We start from the raw sequence: 24,279 nt of genomic DNA on the forward strand, positions 1-24,279 counted from the left end.
CTCCCTTGCACCCTAATAATGCACTAACGGGGTTACTATTTCAGTCTTACAGAGTGCCTCCACCCAAGCAGTCTTTATGCCACCCCTGGCTTGCTTGGGAAAGCCTTTACCAGTACGGATATATATACTGTATAAAAAGCGGTGATTGATAGAATTGTTTGTTTACCTGTTTGTCGCCTTGTGTCTTTCAGTTGCCGTTCGTTCGTTTACTCTGGACTATCTCCACTTCACCGGTAAGTATTTATTAAATTGAACTGACTTTATACATAACTACCTTTTATTCACAGGAATTACAATCAGTGTCACATAAATCCACTGTACGGTATAGATTATTATCTTAACTGAGGCAATAAATACAATTAGACTAGGCTATACCATATAAATTTCCCTATACATAAAATATTACCTTGCATGCAATACACAAAAAACTGGTTATGACTGGGTGTTATAACGCTAGGTTAATAATCTTTCTACATTAACCTTAAGTTACCCACTGCAGTCTACCTTTCACTAACTGATAGGGTATACCCTGTGGTGATTGTTGGTGCACAGTCGGGGCCCAAGATACCTTCTGTATTACATATGCCGTCGTTGAAGTAAGGTGAACCCGATCCTTGTTCTATTCATGAGGATTGGGTTATCTGTATTGACACCTCAGCTTTCCAATTTCCTCAGGAAAATATTATCTACCTCCGATGCTAGTAGACTACTAGGGTCCTAGTGGATGCAGGTTGAGCTTCCCTATGAGGGTTGTAATTATGTATTCGTTAGTCAACTAAGAAAGTTACCAGTATTGTATTCCATCTGCATTTATGACCTCTGGAATATCCTTGTCAACTAGGAGCTGTCCCCATCCAAAGAAGGTTATTCTTTCTTTTTCGCAGTCTTTACTCTCGCCCCCGATGTTTAATAGTCCATATATACGAATGGTCTCTCTATTTTGACCCTTCTGTTACAGACACTAACACTGGACCAGCGATAGGGACACTAATATAACTAGTGTCAGAGTCAATATATCCCCGATGTAGAATATATATCTGTCCCTCAGCCTTTGGTTAGATTTCACCTTGGTAGAATGACTGTATATGAGCGGGTCAGTCGTTTATAGGGGTATGCTCCGTCCCTTATACCGGCTCCACTCACTCCCTGGCTTTATGCTGAGCCATATATACAGTGTCACAACAGGTTTTCCCATATAATACTTGGGAACCTTAGTCACTTTCTGGGATATCTTTTCCCTCAATTAAGACCTGCTGTCACGCCTTGTGGGCTCTCCTCCCCCATATCAGTGCCAGGTTCAATGTCTTGCTGCTCTCATCAATAGTCACTCCCCCTAATATGACTGACTGCTATACTTCAGCCTCCACTGCAGACTTTATCGTAACTGTGTGTTATACCTCTTCTTGGCATATATATCCCTGCTATCCAATCAGTCAGGTAAGCTCCGGTATGTATTTACTCTTACTAGGCCGATAGAGATGCCTCTTATTCCCGGCCCTCTCTCTGTATGATGTGCGTCAGGGAAGCCCTTACCGCACGCACCGCTCCGCCTGCAGCTCTACTTCGGGTCTCCGCCGTGGGGGTTTCCTCCCGCTGCCTCACCCCGTTAGATACTCCTTCCTCCGGTGCGAGTCCCTCTACGCGCTTTTCGGGGGGTCTGGACACGTTCTCCTCACGGGTCACCTGTTCCCGGCAGCCAGCTCTCTCCGGTTCCTTTTTTCTCTTCAGTCCGACTCTCTCAGTCCGCTCGTCAGCCGCTGCTCCTTCCTAGCGCCCCTCACAACGGCTCTCTTCATCCGGGCACCCTTTACTCCGCACGAGGGCTTCTGGAAGACTCTGTCTAGCCCAGCTCGTGCCACTGTGCCCCGTTACTCATTAACACACTACAACTTCACCACCCTCACCCAGCTTGTATATACACCTTACACAGTTCAAATCACTCAGTGGGTATCAATCATATTTACACAGACGCAATACATTTAGTATATGCTTTAATATATTAGTCAGGGAATAGTACCCCTTACTATACCTCCTCAGGAGCATTTATATTAAGGGGCTACAACAATAAAATACTAAAACATCAGGTGTTGTGTTTTTATTTTAATATTTTCTTTACAGGCGGACTACGGGTGCCAGCGGGCCCTTACTGTCCGGGCATGCTGGCACTTGTGGTACTCCAAGTGCCGACATGCTTGGGCAGGCTTGCTGGGACCTGTAAGCTGACTGTACAGAACAATATTAGGATGCCATGTACCCTGCACCCAACGCCACCAGGGGTGCGGGGGATAGCACTGGGCTGCTGGTTGTTGCTCAAGAGGGGGGACCCCATTGAAATATTTGGGGTCCTCACATCCTGAGGAATTCCAACCCTGGGCTGATTGGTTTGGGGGGGTGTAATGATATGGCAGGGGGACCCCACACCGAGTGCCTCCCCTGCTATGGCATTACTCCCCCTGGCTGGTTCTGCCTGGTGCTGGTCTTTATAAAAGAAGGGAAACCCTATGTTTTTTTTGTTTGTTTCTTTTCCGGGGGAAGGGGGGGATGGGGAGAGAGGTGGCGCCAGTGCCTCACCAGTCACTGCCCTCACCGCACGTCACTGGTATTATGGTATAGGTACTGGCAAAGTAGGGAATCGGTTTCAGTTCCTTGGGGCGCCAATTTCACTATTGCGCTACACGTATTGTTTATTGCAGTTCTGTCTAACAGAGAACTTAGTGTAATAGGGCAGCCCATTAGTTTATATATCTCCATTAAGTGTAGTCAGATTAATGAAATCCGCTATCTGTATCGTTGCTATGGGTTACAATGCATCATGAGAGAGGGGATAGACTCTTTTGAAGTTGGAGGGTGGAAGATTAATTAGGAGAATGGTTTTATTTTACTGAATTGGTGATAGATCCTTTCTTGTACTAAAACAAGAATTTATTAAATAATGTACAAAGTCTTTACCTCTGTCTTCCATGCTTGCGCCTGCGAGCAGAGCGTAGAATATATGATAGTTCCTTTCTCCTGGGCTCTGTCGTGTTACCCGGGTCTATAAAGGGAAAGAATACACCTCCAGAGTTATAGGCTTTCAGGATCTTCCCCATCAGATCTTGTCGGCATGCACCCAGAAATACAGTAAGTGGGATAACCCAATAGAGATATTAGAAAAGTGTGCATTTAAACAGAGTACCGCCAAAGCTTACCTTCTCCAACAAATCTGGTTATCCATCAGTTAAAGACTGTAATAGTAAATTAAAGTTTCTTATAACCCAGATACAACCTTGTTTTTTTCCAGCACCTGTAGAACATTGCAACTCCTTAATCTCTGTTACATTACCAGAATTATACTCAAGAGGGCACCCTCACACTGTTCTACAAAGATCTGCACATTCAGAAAACAAAGTGACAGTAGACTAAAAGTGTACTACTACAAGATCCTCTGCGGTGGAATGAAACAACTGAATTGGGACAACAATCTGAATCTTATTCCTACTTAGGTGTACGTATAGTAACTGCCTATAGTGTTGTCATCATTGCATCTATTTTCTTTGTAACCAATCAACTGGTTAATAAATTAATAAAGGGGAATAAATGTGTGCCCAAAGCGTGGCGAGCACACACGTTGCGCTCGAGGTCTGGATTCTGACTGTCTAGATTTTGGTGTCGGTATTACGAAAGTCGGAATTTCATACTGAACCTGAAGCAACCTAGTATAGAATACCGCCCATCCATTCACTATGAACCAGTGACAAGGCAGAGGGTCTCACTAATGCAGCAAGTTCCCAGTGAGCATCCAAGCAGCTTTGCTGCCAGTGTTGATTCATTAATAATTATTTAGAAACATAGAAGTTTGACAGCAGATAAGAACAACTTGGCCCATCTAGTCTACCCATGCACACATTTATACACTAGGGTTTTTTGTGTTTTTTTTGGGAGCAGATTAAGCTACCAGTGTAATTTTGGAGTGTTGGAGGAAACCCACACAAGCACAGCGAGAATATACAACTCCACAAAGTTAGGGCCAAGGTGTGTTTACATATTATGCAGCACTTTACAGAGAATATGTAGTCAATCACATAAGTCTCTGCCACGGCTGGACTGGCCACCAGGCACTTCTGGTAAATGCCATTATACTATACTTACCTACAGTACATTTTATGTCTGGAGAGGAGACACTACCGGTCGCTTCAAGAGTCAGAACTGGGCTGTAACGGCATTAGGAATAGAAAACAAACAAATACCAGGTCGGCGCTTGAAAATCCAATAATACTGCCAAATATAATAAAACAATTTATTTAGCTAGCAAAAAAATATATAAAACACAAAAAGAAACATAGAAAAATAAAAACTAATAATGGACCACAATAATATATAACACATAAAACTTGGGTGTAATTACACCTCAGATAATAGCATATATATGCCTATAATAAAAACATATAGGAGTGGGTCACCGGTTTTCACCTATATAGCTTTCAATATACTGGATTCTAAGTTGTTCAGTCTCTCACAGTTCAGAAAGAATATGTCCTCCGGCTAATAAATTCAGCCTCTGTAACCATATATGTAAAGTATAATTTTCCACGTGATGGATATGATATGAAAGAACCGTACGGTTTCAATTACTCACTGAATCGCTGTCCTTGCTTTCCTATGCACGGTGGGTAATGCAAAGCCGCTCTCTATCACCCTTTGCACGGGTGAGACATCCGTCGGCGGCGCCCGCAGGGATGGATGTTTTCTTTAACACAGCACAGAGTTGGTAAGCTAAACTGCCGTGTATTATTCCTGATTGGAAATAGCCATGCTCAGCAAGACAGGCTGATGGTGTGAAAAATTGTGAAGAAATGAAGAGTCCGGTCTCTTCACAAGCAGGCTGATTGCCGGCAACAGGTTACAGACAACTTGATATTATAGAACAGCAGGTGTATTTCTCCTGTGAGCACTTGGATGGTCTCGGTGATATTCTCAGTGACCCGTCCTCTCTGTGTCCTCAACGCGTTTCTCCGCACCCCAGGCGGCTTCTTCAAGAGGCAAAGTATTCCCTTCTGAGCACTTTCTATCTTTTATACCCTGTGCTTTGTAATTAGTGAGAATAGGTGTGTACAAAATCACAGCAGGTGCCTCATTTATCAATCTCTTACAAGGCTAGGGGTTAGCTCAGGGAATCAGTTAATAAGGTCCATTACATAAATTATTATAGTTCTACCTATAATAATAATATATATAACCTAATACAATTTAATCATAATAATTAATATAAAAGAAAAAATGTGTTGCTAAGCGGACAGAACAAAATACTACATAACTCCATCAGTCTGTAGAAATCCATAGTGCCACCTGTTTAAAAGCACATATATCTCATAGAGGATAGAAATATATTCATTACATTACTTTAATCACAGTAATGGCATAACCATAAAGTAGTGAAGCACCTAGAATACTTAAGGTGTTATTTAATAAATGTTGTATTAATATAGAAAAACCTTTAGAATCAAAATAATTAGCCAAAACACAACATAATATTATAAAAAAATATTATAAAAAAATTATAAAAATATATATACACACACCCGCCCTTTAATAGTATAATGCCTATAGATCTATATAGCGGGGCCACAAATTAACCATATAGTAATATAATTATTTGAATTCATTAAAAGAATACTTTATAATCCGGAACCAGAGATCTCAAATTGGAAATGTTCTATAGCTGAGCAACCAAAAACGCGATCAGACCTGATAAATGACATGCCTCTAGCTATATAGAGGCAATGCCAAGTAAGATCGCGGTTATGGGAGCCAGCAATGTACATTGGATTAGCCACATCAATCAAACCATATAGCAGAAGCCAGTGAACTATCGTTTAATCAGTGCACAGGCATGGTCCGCTCTCACCCACATGTGGGATCGGGACTGAGAAGATGAATCTAACCAACATGAGAAATAATAATAAACATAGATAAAAATGAATCTAAATGAATTCTAGATCGATTGTTTCATTCAGCCCTTGTGGTTTCAGTGTCTGTAATTTCCAAATCCATGCAGCTTCTTGACGACAGAGTGTTCTAAATCTATCTCCACCTCTGGGGGTAACCTTAATTTGTTCAAGCCCAATTATTTGGAGACAGGCAGGATCATTAGCATGAGCTTCTGCATAGTGACGAGAGACACTATGATTCATAAAGCCCCTGAGAATATTTCTCCTATGCTCCATAAAACGTAATTTAAGTGCCCTAGTTGTTCGCCCAACATAATAAAGCTGGCACGAGCACCGCAATAAATACACTACAAAATGCGTACTACAATTAATAAAGGTTTCTATTTTAAATTCCTTTTTTGAAGCAGACGAGGAGATATATTTGGTTTTATTAGCAACGTGAGTACATGTTGTACACCTGTTGTGATTACACCTAAAGAAACCGACTACCTGTGAACCCACTAATGTTTGTTGCTTACTCGTCTCAGTATCATCACGCGACCTCTTAAAAAAGCTAGGAGCCAGTATGTTTCTAAGATTCTTTGCCTTTTTAAATATAATCGTAGGATTTGTAGGAAGAGAAGTACTCAAAACCGGATCAGTTAACAGTAACTTATAATTACGTTTAATTATGCAAGAAATTTTATTTGCTTTTACATTATATTTGGATTTAAAAGCCAATTTATATTCATTGATTTTATGAGTTTTTTTCTTATCATTTTTGGATCTAGAGTTCTCAATAGGTTTTTTTATTATTATAGGGAGATCTTGTGCCCTTATATTACATGAATTTTCATTCACATCTCCAACCTCATTATCTAGTGATATATTATTTATCTTAAGAATATTCTCCCTATTCAATGTTTGTGAATAAGCAATAGCCTCTTCTAATATGCCTTCAGGATAGTCACGTTCCCTTAAGGAAGTAATAAGTTCTTCAGCTTGTTCAGCAAATGTACAATCTAGTGTACAATTACGTCTAATCCTATACAGTTGACTTTTGGGTACATTATTTAACCAGCTTTTCTTGTGATTACTCGTATATGGAATATAGCTGCAGGTGTCAACAGTTTTTTTATAAGATGACACTAACAATTTTTCCTCCACCACCTCCACCGTAACGTCCAGAAAATTAATACGTGTGGGATTGTGTGTACAAGTGAAGGATAAACCATATTTATTATTATTAAGAAATTCAACAAAATTAGTAACTGTGTCAACATCCCCTTTCCAAATAAAAAACAGGTCGTCGATATAGCGACAGTAAAGGACCAGGTTCGCAGAGTAGGGGCCTTCCCAGATAAGTGTCTGTTCAAGGTCACCCATGTAGATATTTGCGAAACTCGGTGCGAACCTGGTCCCCATCGCTGTACCGAGTACCTGTAGATAGTGACAGTGATCAAACAAAAAGTGATTGTGTGTTAAAATAAAATAAATGGCAGAAGTGATAAAATTGCGTTTCATCTCTGAGTCCATTCCGGTTTTAATAAGTGCAGTATCCACAGCTTGTACTCCTTGAGCATGTGGAATATTAGTGTACAAAGCTTGCACATCACAGGTGATTAGTATATAATCAGAGGTCCATTTGTGACCTTCAACTAATCGAATAAATTCAGTGGTATCCCGGATATGAGACCTCAGAGATGTTGCGCAAGGTTGTAAAAAGTGATCAACATAATAGGATAAATTAGACGTAAGACCCCCAATCCCAGAAATAATAGGTCGCCCTGGGGGATCGTGAAGTGTTTTGTGAATTTTGGGGAGGTGATAATAAGTCGGGACGATAGGGTGGAGGGGGTAGAGGAAATTAAACTCATCCTGAGTAATCACACCCTCAGATTTAGCATTTTCTAATAACTTTTTTAATTCTAGCTGATATTTACGGGAGGGGTCTGCAGTTAATGCTTGATAAAAATTTTTATCCGATAATTGGCGTTTAGCCTCCTTTAGATAATCACATGTATCCTGGACCACTAGTCCCCCCCCTTTATCTGCTGGTTTGATTGTAAGTGTCATATCATTAGCTAATGATTTAAGGACTCTCCGTTCCTCACTATTTAGATTATATAGACACGAATGTGTCTTAGTGTCACATAAAGCTCGAAAATCATTCAAAGATTGAATATAAAAAGTTTCTATAGCACTAGTCCTATGTTGTAAAGGATAAAATTGAGATTTATTTTTAAACACAGGTTCTGAGGTGTTATTAATGTCAAAAATCAAAGTTTCTGATATAGTCTGGGTTTCACAAGCTGCACTCTCTATAAGTAACTCATTAAGTATCGTCAGACCTGATTGGTCATCTCGATCTAGTATTACTTGTGTTTCAGGTTTTGATATATTATTAGTGCATGCAAAAAACCTTTTTCTACATAGACTCCTAACGTACCTATTGAGTTCTATAAATAATTCAAAAAAATTGGGCTTTGTAGTTGGGGCAAAATTCATACCCTTAGCTAATACCTTGGTTTCCAATTGATTAAGGGGTTTGGAGGAGAGATTAAAAACCGTATCGGCACCTAATGGAATCGTTGGTTCTTTCTTCCTCCTCCTCTGTCCCCCTCGTCTTCCTCTTCTGGTTCCCTTGCTCTTTTTGGGGTTCCTGCTAGGGGTTCGTATCTGTTGTGATGTTGAAAATGAGGGGAGGGGACTAGATCCCCTAATCTCCTGTTTGGATCTAAAAAAGACTCCTGTCGGTTTCTAGACTCATAATTTGATTTAGTATAATAATTATTATGGGGATGTTTTTTCTCCCATTTATTATAACGAACTTCCCTCCACCCCGGTGATCCTGATGGATAAGAATGAGATTTTCTCATCTGATTCCTTCCACGGTTTTGATATTGAACAGTGGACCTAGGGGAATAGTATTCATCTCTTCCCCCATGTTCTGTTCTCCTATCATATTGAAGCTTTTCTTGATTGGAATTCAGAGGATTGAGTGGTTTTTCCCGTTTCCGATTTTTGGAAAAACTTCTTACACAATCAGACTGATAATCCAATAAATCTCTGGCAAATTTCTTTTCTTTCCTCTCAATCGTCTCTCTCTCATACTCTTCTATTCTCTTGTTGACTATTATTTCTCTTTCTTTATAATATGGCTCCTCCTTATGTTTAACCAATTGTTCTTGTACCACCTTAATCTCTTTTTCAATCTCTATAAGTTTGGATTCCCTATAATCAATTAATAATTGCATTAATGCCATAGAACATTTATCCAAAACATTCTCCCACTGTATTCTCAGTTCCGGATTATCCTGAAATGATAGACTCTTAAAGATCCGCAGACCTCGAGGAATTTTGTTATTTTCAATATATTTAGTAAGGGTGGTTTTATCCCACCAATGTCTACATTCTGCTTTCAATAATTCCTCGAGTCTGCTAGAATCCTGAAAGAATCCATCATACACTGGATTATCTTTTTTCTTATTAACATTCTCAGAAGTGTATTTCTTAAGTACTTCATGTCTACGTTGTATTCTGTCCGCATAGCAAGCAACATTCATTTTGTATAAACACAGTGCTGACCTGCTGCCCAAACCTCTGGCAATTTGGAACAAGAAACAAAAAATAAGGTTTGTTGGCGCTGGGCAGAACTGTGTAAAGGTGAATTGGAATCAGCAGCCACCTGGTAAGGAGGTAGCCAGCCTCCTCAGCAATTAGCAATAGAAAACAAACAAATACCAGGTCGGCGCTTGAAAATCCAATAATACTGCCAAATATAATAAAACAATTTATTTAGCTAGCAAAAAAATATATAAAACACAAAAAGAAACATAGAAAAATAAAAACTAATAATGGACCACAATAATATATAACACATAAAACTTGGGTGTAATTACACCTCAGATAATAGCATATATATGCCTATAATAAAAACATATAGGAGTGGGTCACCGGTTTTCACCTATATAGCTTTCAATATACTGGATTCTAAGTTGTTCAGTCTCTCACAGTTCAGAAAGAATATGTCCTCCGGCTAATAAATTCAGCCTCTGTAACCATATATGTAAAGTATAATTTTCCACGTGATGGATATGATATGAAAGAACCGTACGGTTTCAATTACTCACTGAATCGCTGTCCTTGCTTTCCTATGCACGGTGGGTAATGCAAAGCCGCTCTCTATCACCCTTTGCACGGGTGAGACATCCGTCGGCGGCGCCCGCAGGGATGGATGTTTTCTTTAACACAGCACAGAGTTGGTAAGCTAAACTGCCGTGTATTATTCCTGATTGGAAATAGCCATGCTCAGCAAGACAGGCTGATGGTGTGAAAAATTGTGAAGAAATGAAGAGTCCGGTCTCTTCACAAGCAGGCTGATTGCCGGCAACAGGTTACAGACAACTTGATATTATAGAACAGCAGGTGTATTTCTCCTGTGAGCACTTGGATGGTCTCGGTGATATTCTCAGTGACCCGTCCTCTCTGTGTCCTCAACGCGTTTCTCCGCACCCCAGGCGGCTTCTTCAAGAGGCAAAGTATTCCCTTCTGAGCACTTTCTATCTTTTATACCCTGTGCTTTGTAATTAGTGAGAATAGGTGTGTACAAAATCACAGCAGGTGCCTCATTTATCAATCTCTTACAAGGCTAGGGGTTAGCTCAGGGAATCAATTAGAAGAGGCTATTGGCTATTGGCTATTGGCTATTGCTTATTCACAAACATTGAATAGGGAGAATATTCTTAAGATAAATAATATATCACTAGATAATGAGGTTGGAGATGTGAATGAAAATTCATGTAATATAAGGGCACAAGATCTCCCTATAATAATAAAAAAACCTATTGAGAACTCTAGATCCAAAAATGATAAGAAAAAAACTCATAAAATCAATGAATATAAATTGGCTTTTAAATCCAAATATAATGTAAAAGCAAATAAAATTTCTTGCATAATTAAACGTAATTATAAGTTACTGTTAACTGATCCGGTTTTGAGTACTTCTCTTCCTACAAATCCTACGATTATATTTAAAAAGGCAAAGAATCTCAGAAACATACTGGCTCCTAGCTTTTTTAAGAGGTCGCGTGATGATACTGAGACGAGTAAGCAACAAACATTAGTGGGTTCACAGGTAGTCGGTTTCTTTAGGTGTAATCACAACAGGTGTACAACATGTACTCACGTTGCTAATAAAACCAAATATATCTCCTCGTCTGCTTCAAAAAAGGAATTTAAAATAGAAACCTTTATTAATTGTAGTACGCATTTTGTAGTGTATTTATTGCGGTGCTCGTGCCAGCTTTATTATGTTGGGCGAACAACTAGGGCACTTAAATTACGTTTTATGGAGCATAGGAGAAATATTCTCAGGGGCTTTATGAATCATAGTGTCTCTCGTCACTATGCAGAAGCTCATGCTAATGATCCTGCCTGTCTCCAAATAATTGGGCTTGAACAAATTAAGGTTACCCCCAGAGGTGGAGATAGATTTAGAACACTCTGTCGTCAAGAAGCTGCATGGATTTGGAAATTACAGACACTGAAACCACAAGGGCTGAAAGAAACAATCGATCTAGAATTCATTTAGATTCATTTTTATCTATGTTTATTATTATTTCTCATGTTGGTTAGATTCATCTTCTCAGTCCCGATCCCACATGTGGGTGAGAGCGGACCATGCCTGTGCACTGATTAAACGATAGTTCACTGGCTTCTGCTATATGGTTTGATTGATGTGGCTAATCCAATGTACATTGCTGGCTCCCATAACCGCGATCTTACTTGGCATTGCCTCTATATAGCTAGAGGCATGTCATTTATCAGGTCTGATCGCGTTTTTGGTTGCTCAGCTATAGAACATTTCCAATTTGAGATCTCTGGTTCCGGATTATAAAGTATTCTTTTAATGAATTCAAATAATTATATTACTATATGGTTAATTTGTGGCCCCGCTATATAGATCTATAGGCATTATACTATTAAAGGGCGGGTGTGTGTATATATATTTTTATAATTTTTTTATAATATTTTTTTATAATATTATGTTGTGTTTTGGCTAATTATTTTGATTCTAAAGGTTTTTCTATATTAATACAACATTTATTAAATAACACCTTAAGTATTCTAGGTGCTTCACTACTTTATGGTTATGCCATTACTGTGATTAAAGTAATGTAATGAATATATTTCTATCCTCTATGAGATATATGTGCTTTTAAACAGGTGGCACTATGGATTTCTACAGACTGATGGAGTTATGTAGTATTTTGTTCTGTCCGCTTAGCAACACATTTTTTCTTTTATATTAATTATTATGATTAAATTGTATTAGGTTATATATATTATTATTATAGGTAGAACTATAATAATTTATGTAATGGACCTTATTAACTGATTCCCTGAGCTAACCCCTAGCCTTGTAAGAGATTGATAAATGAGGCACCTGCTGTGATTTTGTACACACCTATTCTCACTAATTACAAAGCACAGGGTATAAAAGATAGAAAGTGCTCAGAAGGGAATACTTTGCCTCTTGAAGAAGCCGCCTGGGGTGCGGAGAAACGCGTTGAGGACACAGAGAGGACGGGTCACTGAGAATATCACCGAGACCATCCAAGTGCTCACAGGAGAAATACACCTGCTGTTCTATAATATCAAGTTGTCTGTAACCTGTTGCCGGCAATCAGCCTGCTTGTGAAGAGACCGGACTCTTCATTTCTTCACAATTTTTCACACCATCAGCCTGTCTTGCTGAGCATGGCTATTTCCAATCAGGAATAATACACGGCAGTTTAGCTTACCAACTCTGTGCTGTGTTAAAGAAAACATCCATCCCTGCGGGCGCCGCCGACGGATGTCTCACCCGTGCAAAGGGTGATAGAGAGCGGCTTTGCATTACCCACCGTGCATAGGAAAGCAAGGACAGCGATTCAGTGAGTAATTGAAACCGTACGGTTCTTTCATATCATATCCATCACGTGGAAAATTATACTTTACATATATGGTTACAGAGGCTGAATTTATTAGCCGGAGGACATATTCTTTCTGAACTGTGAGAGACTGAACAACTTAGAATCCAGTATATTGAAAGCTATATAGGTGAAAACCGGTGACCCACTCCTATATGTTTTTATTATAGGCATATATATGCTATTATCTGAGGTGTAATTACACCCAAGTTTTATGTGTTATATATTATTGTGGTCCATTATTAGTTTTTATTTTTCTATGTTTCTTTTTGTGTTTTATATATTTTTTTGCTAGCTAAATAAATTGTTTTATTATATTTGGCAGTATTATTGGATTTTCAAGCGCCGACCTGGTATTTGTTTGTTTTCTATTGCTAATTGCTGAGGAGGCTGGCTACCTCCTTACCAGGTGGCTGCTGATTCCAATTCACCTTTACACAGTTCTGCCCAGCGCCAACAAACCTTATTTTTTGTTTCTTGTAACGGCATTAGGCCCTGCTTAGACCACGAGAAAATTGCTGCAATTCATGGGTAGGCGTGGGGCTAAATTATGCAAATCATGTTATTTAGCCCTGCCCCTCCATCCATCGCCGCGATCCCAGTGATTTTCTTCCCATTCTACCCGGGGAAGAAGCGGATAGGATGCAGGAGATCCTCCAGCTCTTCCAGGGCATGTGGGGGAGTACCGGAAAAAATCGTGAATCTATAACAATTTTTAGGGGAGTGGGCAAGTATGACTGTATTCCCTACAAAACAGACACAGAGGGGATTTAGCCTCTGGAGGAGGGGGGGAGGTGTATATTACTATTATAAATAATACAAGATTGTAAAGTGTGCGCTTTTTCAGGCAGGAGAACACTTGTGTAGATTTGGGCAGGGTTAATTACACAGGTTCAGTAAAAGTGATTGCATAAATATTAATCACATGGACAATACAACACTGTTACAGGTTTCTCTTCCTCATTTACACTTCCTTAAAGCACAAGTATAGGCACCTTTCTCTTTTCTTTCTAGAAGTATTTACAATGATATTTAGAAAGGCAAGTGGTATTTGTGGATGGATTTGTGTTGGCACTATCATATGAATGGTGTCTTTAAAACTGGGCACCATTCCACTTAGGCTCAATTGGTATAATCCCCTGTAAAGTACTGAAATTTCCTCCTAGGTGTGTTATTTAGTGCAGTTGAAAGAGCACTCTTCAGTCCATTACACCACACAATAATATCTACTTTACGGAAAGCTCTTAGGAAGTGAGAGCAAAAATCCAATTACAAGAGCTTACCTACATGACGGCTTCAAAATGACAGCTACACAGTGGTAGGTGTAGTAGTAGCTTTGCTACTGATTTCCTGTACACCGTCACATGGCAGGGAGTATACCCCCACATAACAGCTCCGCCTTCACAGCTTTTAAGCACTCAAAAAATGTTTATAGTCATGGTATTACCAGCTAGTCCCGTTGGGATGGTTAAATCATATAACCAACTGGGAAATTTGATACCTGCCACCCTGTGGGTAGAAATACCAGGGGAAAGCTATGTCATTCCATAATGGTGTATTCTCCCGAAATGTCCAGGAAGACTTCCAGCAGTGTGGACCACCCTACTGGAACTTACTGCACTTCACTTGTGTTGGTGACCAGTGCAGGGTGATGGGGTCGTGTTGATGCAAACTATGTCATTGTGCCCCCTGAACTTGCCATGAGGTACAAAAAACCAAGCACGTATAATCAGGTCTTACATGTGGTTAAAGAGACAAACAGCTACCTATAACACATTCAGCTTGTTCTTTACATCCGTACATTGTGCAGTAAAATGTATTTCTAGGTTTTGTTTTGTAAAGTGGACAAATGCTTTCACTTTGAGTGAATGGCCGGTCATCAAACTTTCTACTACAGAGAAACATCAGCCACAACCCGGACTTTCAAGTTCTTTACTCAAATGAATAGCTAACATTCTGAGACTAAAATACTGTACCCATTTCCAAAGCTCTTGGATAACGAGCGCTCTCTAATAACTCAGGTTATTGCCAGGTTAACACGGGTAACGGCTCAGTGGAAAATGGACCCTGAAAAATAACCTGGGTCCAGTGACCCTGGTATCTAATAAGGTTGGACCCGGGTAACAGGGCAGTGTAAGCAGCTAGATCTCGATTGGACCGAAGTCATCCAGCCCGGATCTCGTTAAAAGCAAAGGGCGAGCTGGATCGCAGACGCTTGGAGAGGATGTCATCTCCAAGCTTCTGCAGAACAGAAACACTGCACAAGGGTGCAGTGTGAATGGGGCAGACCAGGGACCCTGATTAGAACCATGTTCAAACACCCATGTTTGACCTGGGATTTAAGTGAAAAAGGTATATTATTAAATGTAACTTACAAAATGATCTTGTGGAGGAGAAATTACAAATTTCACTTCCCTTGATTTGGCAACGGACAAATACTAATAAAAAGGATTTTAGATAGCTCTTGTAATAAATATATATATATATATATATATATATACACACACATATATATACATACTGTACATACATATACACACACACACATATATATACACACATATATATGTATGTATATATAAAACTTAATCACGATTCTGTATTTAGTGCCTGACTGTGTAGTATCTTTTTACCTGAATGGTATAGACAGCAGCATCCCTATTCCAGACGTTCAAAATCCTGACAGATCCCGTCATTTTAACGCTACCTCTAACCCACCCCTCTCGGAGCCTAACCCTAACCCCTCCTCCTAGTACTTAACACTATACATAACCCTAACTCCAGTACTCACTGTCGCAATCCACCTGGATTCCGCTGACAATATTTTGTCTGGATCCTGACTGCATCCCATTTTTACCTACACAGTGGAGGCAGCAATTTGATGATGTGGACATTCAGCCTATCAATTGACTAATAACTTCGCTGAGGCAATAAGGCACTTAGATGACGTGACTGGGGAACTTTCACTAGTAAACTAAAAACATCTGCATCCACTGCAAGTAAGCAACGGGTGTATTATAATTATCTGATACCACAGCTACAGAGAGTCCTGCTGTGTTCTACAGGGAACAAGATCTTTGGTCTACTTGTTGGTGTTTGTCTAGAAAGTGAAAATTACTTTTACAGTTTCCCAGCATGTGAGAATAACAAAATTATTTCAGTTCCTTTGTTCTCTACGTGACCATAAATAGATTATATTGCATACACCATGAGACCAACAACCACATTCCCAGTTAAAAGGATACAGTCCACCACGCGGCCCCCTTGAATGTGGCCCTGCTGCGAGAAGTGAAGCTGGACGAATTTCCCGAAACGACTGGAGTTGTTATTGTATACAGTCTTGGCATTTCCAAAGGCTTCAAGGATTGGGCTGCAGAAAAACAATTTAGATTACAATGACCAAAGATTTTTTTTTTTTGGTGGTGTCGTTTTTTTTGTTTGTTGTTTATTTGGGGTGGGGGCCTTATGTGGTTAATGCAGCTGAACTATAACTTGACAGTACATATGTATAAGAAGTGACATTGCAAGCTTACAGTATATAAACAGCAGCCATGGTATATACACAGTCATGTGCCCCCCCTGTCATTTGTGGCCTTCTGTCCCCCCCCCCCCCCCCCCCCGGCGCCGGTGCCGCACAGGGAGATGACGGGCGCCCGCTGAGATTGTGTTACCAGCGGGCGCCCATCTCCCTGCACAGCGGCAGCCGGAGGCAGGAGCTCAGTACTGAGCTCCAGCTTCCGGCGCTGTCACTGTGCGCCGTGCGCTATGGGAGAGACGTCAGTCATAGTGCTGACTGAGGAGCGGACGCCCAGAGAGGAGGAGGACTGCAGCGGCCTGGAAGCGAGAACGGGGCTCGGTAAGTATGATGTTTTTTTCTTCCTTAATGCAGCGGGGGCATCTACTGGGGGCAAACTACGGGGGGACATTACTACTGGGGGGGCATCAACAAGGGGCATTACTACTGGGGGGGGCATTACTACTGGGGGCAAACTACTGGGGGCATTATAACTGGGAGCATCACTACTGAGGGGTCATCTATTGGGGGCAGCTACTGGGGGACATTTTTACTGGGGGGCATTATTACTGGGGGGCATCACTACTGGGGGGGTCATCTATTGGAGCAAACTCGTAGGGGGCATTATTACTGGGGGGTCATCTATTGGGGGCAGCTACTAGGGGACATTTTTACTGGGGGCATTATTACTGGGGGGCATTACTACTGGGGGGTCATCTATTGGGGGCAGCTACTGGGGGACATTTTTACTGGGGGCCATCTATTGGGGGCATTATTACTGGGGGGTCATCTATTGGGGGTAGCTACTGGGGGACATTTTTACTGGGGGCCATCTACTGGGGGCATTATTACTGGGGGGCATCTACTGGGGGTCATTTTTACTGGGGGCCATCTACTGGGGGCATTATTACTGGGGGGCATCTACTGGGGGGCAAACTCCTAGGGGGCATTTTTACTGGGGGCAAACTGCTGGGGGACATTATTACTGGGGGGCATCTACTGGGGGCAAACTGCTGGGGGACATTATTACTGGGGAGCATCTACTGGGGGCAAACTGCTGGGGGACATTACTGGGGAGGGGCATCTACTGGGGGCAAACTACTGGGGGACATTATTACTGGGGGGCACCTACTGGGGGCAAACTGCTGGGGGACATTATTACTGGGTGGCATCTACCGGGGGCAAACTACTGGGGGACATTATTACTGGGGGCCAACTACAAAGGTGCTAACTACTGGGGGCATACTACAGGAGGGCATTACTACTAGTGGCGTAACTACAGGGGCATAACTACTTGGGGGCTAAACTACAGGGGGGCCAAACTACTGGGGGCATAACTACAGGGGCCAAACTACTGGGGGCATTACTACTGGAGGCTAAACTACAAGGGGGGTATAACTACAGGGGCTAAACTACAATGGGGCAAACTACAGGGGGGCATTACTACTGGGGGCATTATCACTGGGAGGCTAAACTAAAGGGGGGGTAAACTACTGGGGTCATAACTGCAGGGGCATTACCACTGGGGGCATAATGACTGGGGGCATTACTACAGGCAACATTACTACTTGGGGCAATACGGGCATTGCATAAGGGGCACCACTAATATGGGGTCTATATAAGGGGCACTACCAGTACAGTGGACATTGCATAATGAGCACTACAACTGTGGGCATTGTATAAGAAGCGCCACCTCACATGCACCGAAGCCGCACGCAAATGTACTTGCCCCTTCCTGGGTGCCCCCCCTATCATTTTCTTCTGGATCCGCCCCTGGCAGGGACTGATGGGAACGGCCAAATATTCTCTGGAAAGCGCTGCGGAACATGTGTGCGCTATATAAATAACTGGTAATAAATAATAAATCTCAGTACATCTGGGGAGGAAAAACCTTGCACATTTATGCCAAAATGAGTAGAGGCTTCCTACTGTAATTACACACTATGGGCTGATTCTGCGTTGGGACCAAAGCAAAAAGAGCAAGCAACCTTACACCTGGGTAAAACCATGCAGTACTGAAGGTGGGGCAGATGTAACATGTGCAGGGTGTGTCCAAGGGATCAGCATACCGTGTCCAAACCCAAATCTAAATTGCAGTGTAAAAATGAAGTATCCCAGCATGGGTAAACCACAAGCAAAGGCAGCCAAGTATGAACCCTGGAAAAAGAGTGTATTGCACCCCTTTGCTTTGCAACATTGTGTGACCAGGTATAAAAAATATGTAGTTTTTTGTTTTGCATCCAACTCAGGATCATCCCATATGTAAGCACTTAATTGATTTTCCCACACTAAATGGCTGTCACCCAATGGCGTACCTACCATAGATGCGGGGCGTGCAGCCGCTATGGGGCTCAGTGCTGAGAGGGGCCAACCTTCCCCATCACAGTTACATGTGTTAAATACACTTTCACCATTTCACATAGTGGCCATTACAAATTTTTGCCTTGGGGCCTGTAGTATATCTAGGTATGCTCCTGGACCTGCTCATTGTAATAGGATATAAAATGAACTGCAAGGCATTATTAAGTCACCTAATATGAGCTAGGGCACTGTACTATGGTACAATATGAAGTGGAGGCACTATAGTGTGGCATAACATGAACTGGTGTCTGGTGTTACTGTAATGTGGCGCAATATTAACTGGGGACACTGTAGGTCATCATGTGAATTGGGGATACTGTGTTACATAATGTGTTCTGGCAGCAGCACACTGTAACATAGGGCAAAACTATGGTCCATAAAATAAACTAGGGCATTACTATGAGGCATAACAGTAACTAGGGCACTATTATAAACTATGGCACTCATATGGGGCATAACAGTAACTAAGGCATAAAACGTTAACCACTGGTGTGGGGAGGTCTCTCTCTAGATGCATTGGGACAGGGGCCGCTTAAAAATGTTATGGGGCCCAGAAAGTTCTGGCAACGCACCTGCTTTCACCCTTTCATCAGAGGTGCTAATGAGGTGACACTAAGACAATACCCCTCCTACCAATTATATGCCATTGACAAGACATTTCTTGTAAAATTGTTAACAAGACGCTTTTTTTATTTTTTGTCTATTTTTTCTTTCCCATCAGATACTGGACTTTGGGATACACACAATGTATGGAAGGTAATTAGAATCCTGAAAGTGTCTAATACTGTATCTCTCTGTAATGCTGTGATAATTGGGCATCAGGCACATTAATGAACCCAGTGTCGGACTGGGGCATGTAGGGAACTGGGGGATTGGAGTGGTAGGGGGCCCATGGTTAGAGGTGTGGCCAGTCTGCAGAGGGGGTGGGGTCTGCCACCTCATTGGTTTGACTAACCATTAGAGCAGGGGTGGGGAACCTTTTTTCTACCGAGGGCCATTTGGATATTTATAAAATCCTTTGGGGGCCATACAAAAATTCTCAACTTAAAAAATTACCCTGCCCCCCAGTAGGTCTGCCCCTTAGAGGTACTGTGTATGCGCGCCCAAAAAATGGGTGTGGCCAGTTAAAATGGGACGTGATACACATATGCCCCCAATAGTGCGGTGCCAGATCCACAATTGCCCCCACAGTGCCAGGTATACAAATGCCCCCACAGTGCCAAGTATACAGATGCCCCCACAGTGCCAGGTATACAATGCCCCTCATAGTGCCAGGTATACAGATGTCCCCACAGTGCCAGGTATACAAATGCCCCTCACAGTGCCAGGTATACAGATGTCCCCACAGTGCCAGGTATACAGATACCCCCACAGTGCCAGGTATACAAATGCCCCCACAGTGCCAGGTATACAAATGCCCCTCAGTGCCAGGTATACAGATGCCCCCCACAGTGCCAGGTATACAGATGCCGCCCCCCCCCCTCTCCCCCCCCCCCCCCCGTGCTGCTTACCGCTCCTTTTGGCGGGACACGGAGGAGAGCGCGGCTATGTTGGGCGGCGGCGTGTAGGACTTGAAACCAGCCGCCGGTTCGAGAGCCAATCAGAGCTCGCGGACCGGCAGCCGCGGCTCCTGATTGGCTGCCGGTCCGCGAGCTCTGATTGGCTCACGAACCGGCGGCTGGTTTCAAGCCCTACACGCCGCCGCTCCCACCTGACAGCCGCGCTCTCCTCCCTCTTCTGACAGCTGAGACACGGCGGCGTGTCTCACTGAGAGAAGCGGGTGGGCCGGAGCAAACGGCTTCGCGGGCCTTATACGGCCCGCGGGCCGGAGGTTCCCCACCCCTGCATTAGAGAGTGCAATGTCTGGGCCCCTTCATAAATATATACAGTAATTCCGATGCTGCATTCATGATAATGTATCAGATTAATAACAGATTAATAACAGCAATGCACTGTAGAACATAAACCATAGTCCAGTATAAGGTAACATATGTATAATGTATAATTCAAGTGCACAATAGCAGGAGGTGGGCCCCCGGGCAGTGGGGCCCACTGGTGGTTTCCCCTGCACCCCTGTGGGCCAGTCCAAGCCTGAATGAACCTAATTATTATGCTATTAAAGATTAATAGGATCATTACTGGCCATGTTGCAATATATAGTCAGAAGATATCATCACCTGCTACCATATGTGCATCCTTCTGACCACTCTAAGGGGTCCTAAGGAAGCACAAAGGAGCCAATTTGGGCACCCGTATGGGACAGTGAGCCTATCAGGCCCAGCAGCACAAATAGCCTGATACAGCTCAATGCAAGTGCGAAATTCATTGGAAAGGTCCATTGGGAACAAACTGAGACAATGGAATTATTGCTTAAGACATTGGTAAGTAAATGTATTTAAAATATCATACAGCTAAATTGGTGTAGCCAAGATGTCTGGGAAACCCTGCCAACAAACACTAGCAAATGTTAATAGATTAGTTGTCTCATAAAGGAAAGTGTAAGAACCACCACATATATCAGACCTGCTTTCCAAGATGGCTTCCTCCACGTGCGTCTGATTTCCTCCTCCTCCTGCGCAGTTCTGACTTATCACAGACAGGAATTTCAGCAGCAACTTTGTGCTTTCAGTCTTGCCAGCCCCACTCTCTCCACTGCAAAGGGACAGAAAAAGATCTCAGAACACCAAGCAGTGCGGAGGTCTGTGTCAGTGTGCTAGAGCAGAGGTTCCCAAACTGTGTGCCGTGGCTCCCAGGGGTGCCTCGGGACACTTGCAGGGGTGCACTGGTTTGGTGGTCCAGGATTAATTAAAATTATTCATGGTCAATATAATAGGCAAAACCAGTGCTGGTGGATGCCAGTCATAATATATGTGGCCAAACAGAAGCAAATCTTGTCCCTCACCACACAACTGACCCTAAGGATGACATATAAACGCAATCTACTTAATGTAATATTTCTTTTTACATTTCTCAATAAGAATGTTTTGGCCTAGGGGTGCCGTGAAAAAAATTCTGATATTCTAGGGTGCCGTGATTCAAAAAAGTTTGGAAACCACTGTGCTAGAGCATCTCTTCTTCCCTCCTGTAGCTGAAGTTAAAACTTTATAATTAAATATTCCAACAGGAATAAAGCAGCTATTTTAGCCTGAACAACACATTAAAAAATAGGTTAACACTTTATCATTGACATTTAACTAGTCTACTCCCAAAAAGATTAGTATGGCTAATAATTACACCTATGAAAGGGGCAATTAGTATGGGGCACTGTACAGAGACCACAATGACGGACAATGCTGGCATTACCTAGCGGCACTGCATTCTCATGATAACGGAGTAAGGATAAAATGGGGAGTTTAAGCTGGATGTGCAATAATACTAATGCTGGAGAAGTCCATGACTATGCAGACAAAGTACCCACACTCCAGTCACATTGTAGACTATGGTAGCCGGCGACAGTAGCCATAGAGTTAGGGAGCTACGAGATCAGGTAGGTTAACAAGATATGAAAAGGTATTATACCAGAAAAATGATTTCAGAGACATTTATACATTACACAAGCTGATCTCCTTATTAAAAAAGATCTGGAACAATCACAACATTTAAAAGAATACATATATAATAATATTTATTATTTAGTGGTCTTCTACAACACAACGCATAACAACTACTTATTAGGAGGTTTGGTGGGGGTTTTTTAGTTTTTTTTTTTTATTATATTTTAATATCCTTTAACAAGGGAGACTTCCAGTTTTAAAGTCTGGTCTACCCAGAAATAAAATATTTCCTCCAAAGAACCCATAATGGAAATGTTCTTGAAATACTAGGATGCAATTACGTGTGTGGGTTAAAAACAAAACAAAAACCTATTACCCTCTTTAAACTCTTAAGGTGTGTACAAACGGTGAGATATATCCTTTAGATTTTGACAATATAGTCAAAATAGCAAGGAAGGTTAGTGGAAATCGTATGGTGTTATGCAGCTTGTGATACCGATTCGATCCCGATGCGCACTCCCGCGAAGTCGGTATCGCAAGGCTAGATAGACTGTGCAGGCAAGTCAATCTTGACTATATAGTGTACTATCTAGTACAAGGTATAGTCAAAACTGGCACTTAGTCAAAATCGTACATCGTCAAAATCTCAAGTACAGATAGTCAAAATCTGTGCTATCTGTGCTTGTGGGCTCTGAGGGAGTTCAAGGGAAATCGCACAGTCAAAATCGGGCATAGCAAGGATCTCACCGTGTGTACACACTTATATTGAACTGCAGGTGTGGCATATATAACATGTGCAGAGAAAGTTAGGTTATATTGGTGGGTTATATTGTTTCTGTGCAGGGTAAATACTGGCTGCTTTATTTTTACAGTGTAATTTAGATTTCACCCCACCCAAATCTAACTCTCTCTCTGCACATTTTATATCTGCTCCCCCTGCAGTGCACATGGTTTTGCAGATTACCTAACAAATTTGCTGCTGCAATCAGGTCTGAATTAGGCCCTCTGTGACTAAGCATCATGTGGTGCTGTGAGGCTCTGGCAGGGGACCAGGACCAAATGAAGGAATACATGCAAAATACTAGCGATTGGGATGCCAGCGGTAACATGACCACCAGCGGCATCCCAACACTGTAGATCCAGACAGCAAACCGGGGCAAGTGTTTATACCCTCCCCTGTTCCATACTAGGGGGGTGGCGGCTATGGCTAACCCACCTGTGGCGTCGGCTACATCTAACCATTCCCCCTAGTGACTAAGTGACTAACCGTAACTCCCCTAATCCCTAACCTTAACCCCCGATACTCCCCTTCAAGATGTCGTCTGTCTGTGATCCGGCGCTGGCCTCCTGAGTAGTGTGCGGATTCTGCCATTGGTCAAATGACCACTGGGATCCCGAACGCCGGGATGCTGAACACATCCCCAATTCAATTTATTTATGGTCAAAGTGATAGGCAAAACCAGTGCTAGTGGCTGCCAATATTAAAACATGTGCACAATCAGAAGCACAACTGTACACCATCACATACCTGACCCTAAGAATGACAGGTAGGCACAATTTACTTAATATTTTATTCCAACTATATAAATACAAAAAAAACAAAAAATAACTTTTATCGTAGGTGTGGCATGAAAATAAATGCGGATATTCTAGGGCACCGTGATTCAAGAAAGTTTGGTAACCACTGCTGTAAACCTATGACACAGGTATCAAACAAATCTGGCATCAAATTACTGAGCCAAGTGAAACAGTTGAAATAAGGGGGAAAGTTCTTTCTTACCTCTTGGGGACATACAGTAAGGCAACATCAGATGTCACAGGAAACAGACTGATGCAATTTTGGAACTTCCTTATGGGAATGTAGTAATTACACTTACATCACAGGACACATACATGCCTTCTTGGAAATGTACACATCTTTCCTTGTTACACTATTCTCCCAACTAAACCCCTCTGCTTTGTGCAAGATCTGCGTCTCTCATACACACTCATTACCTGCTGTCTTCTAGACTACAAACTTCAAGTTTTCC

At 42.0% G+C, this 24,279-nt stretch overlaps 1 protein-coding gene across 1 annotated transcript in view; it reads right to left on the bottom strand.

Annotated features, from left to right (window-relative positions):
• Window positions 1–24,279, bottom strand: part of LOC134944878 (unconventional myosin-X-like) — a 271,284-nt gene that overhangs the window by 126,380 nt on the left and 120,625 nt on the right. The window contains exons 5-8 of the mRNA XM_063933792.1: window positions 21,279–21,407; window positions 16,126–16,250; window positions 3,189–3,202; window positions 2,950–3,034 (exon numbers count right to left, since the gene is read on the bottom strand). Coding sequence (XP_063789862.1) covers window positions 2,950–3,034; window positions 3,189–3,202; window positions 16,126–16,250; window positions 21,279–21,407 — 353 coding nt within the window. The remainder of the gene's footprint in view (window positions 1–2,949; window positions 3,035–3,188; window positions 3,203–16,125; window positions 16,251–21,278; window positions 21,408–24,279) is intronic.

This window comes from Pseudophryne corroboree, chromosome 7, assembly GCF_028390025.1.
Source record: "Pseudophryne corroboree isolate aPseCor3 chromosome 7, aPseCor3.hap2, whole genome shotgun sequence".
Classification (NCBI taxonomy): Eukaryota; Metazoa; Chordata; class Amphibia; order Anura; family Myobatrachidae; genus Pseudophryne; species Pseudophryne corroboree.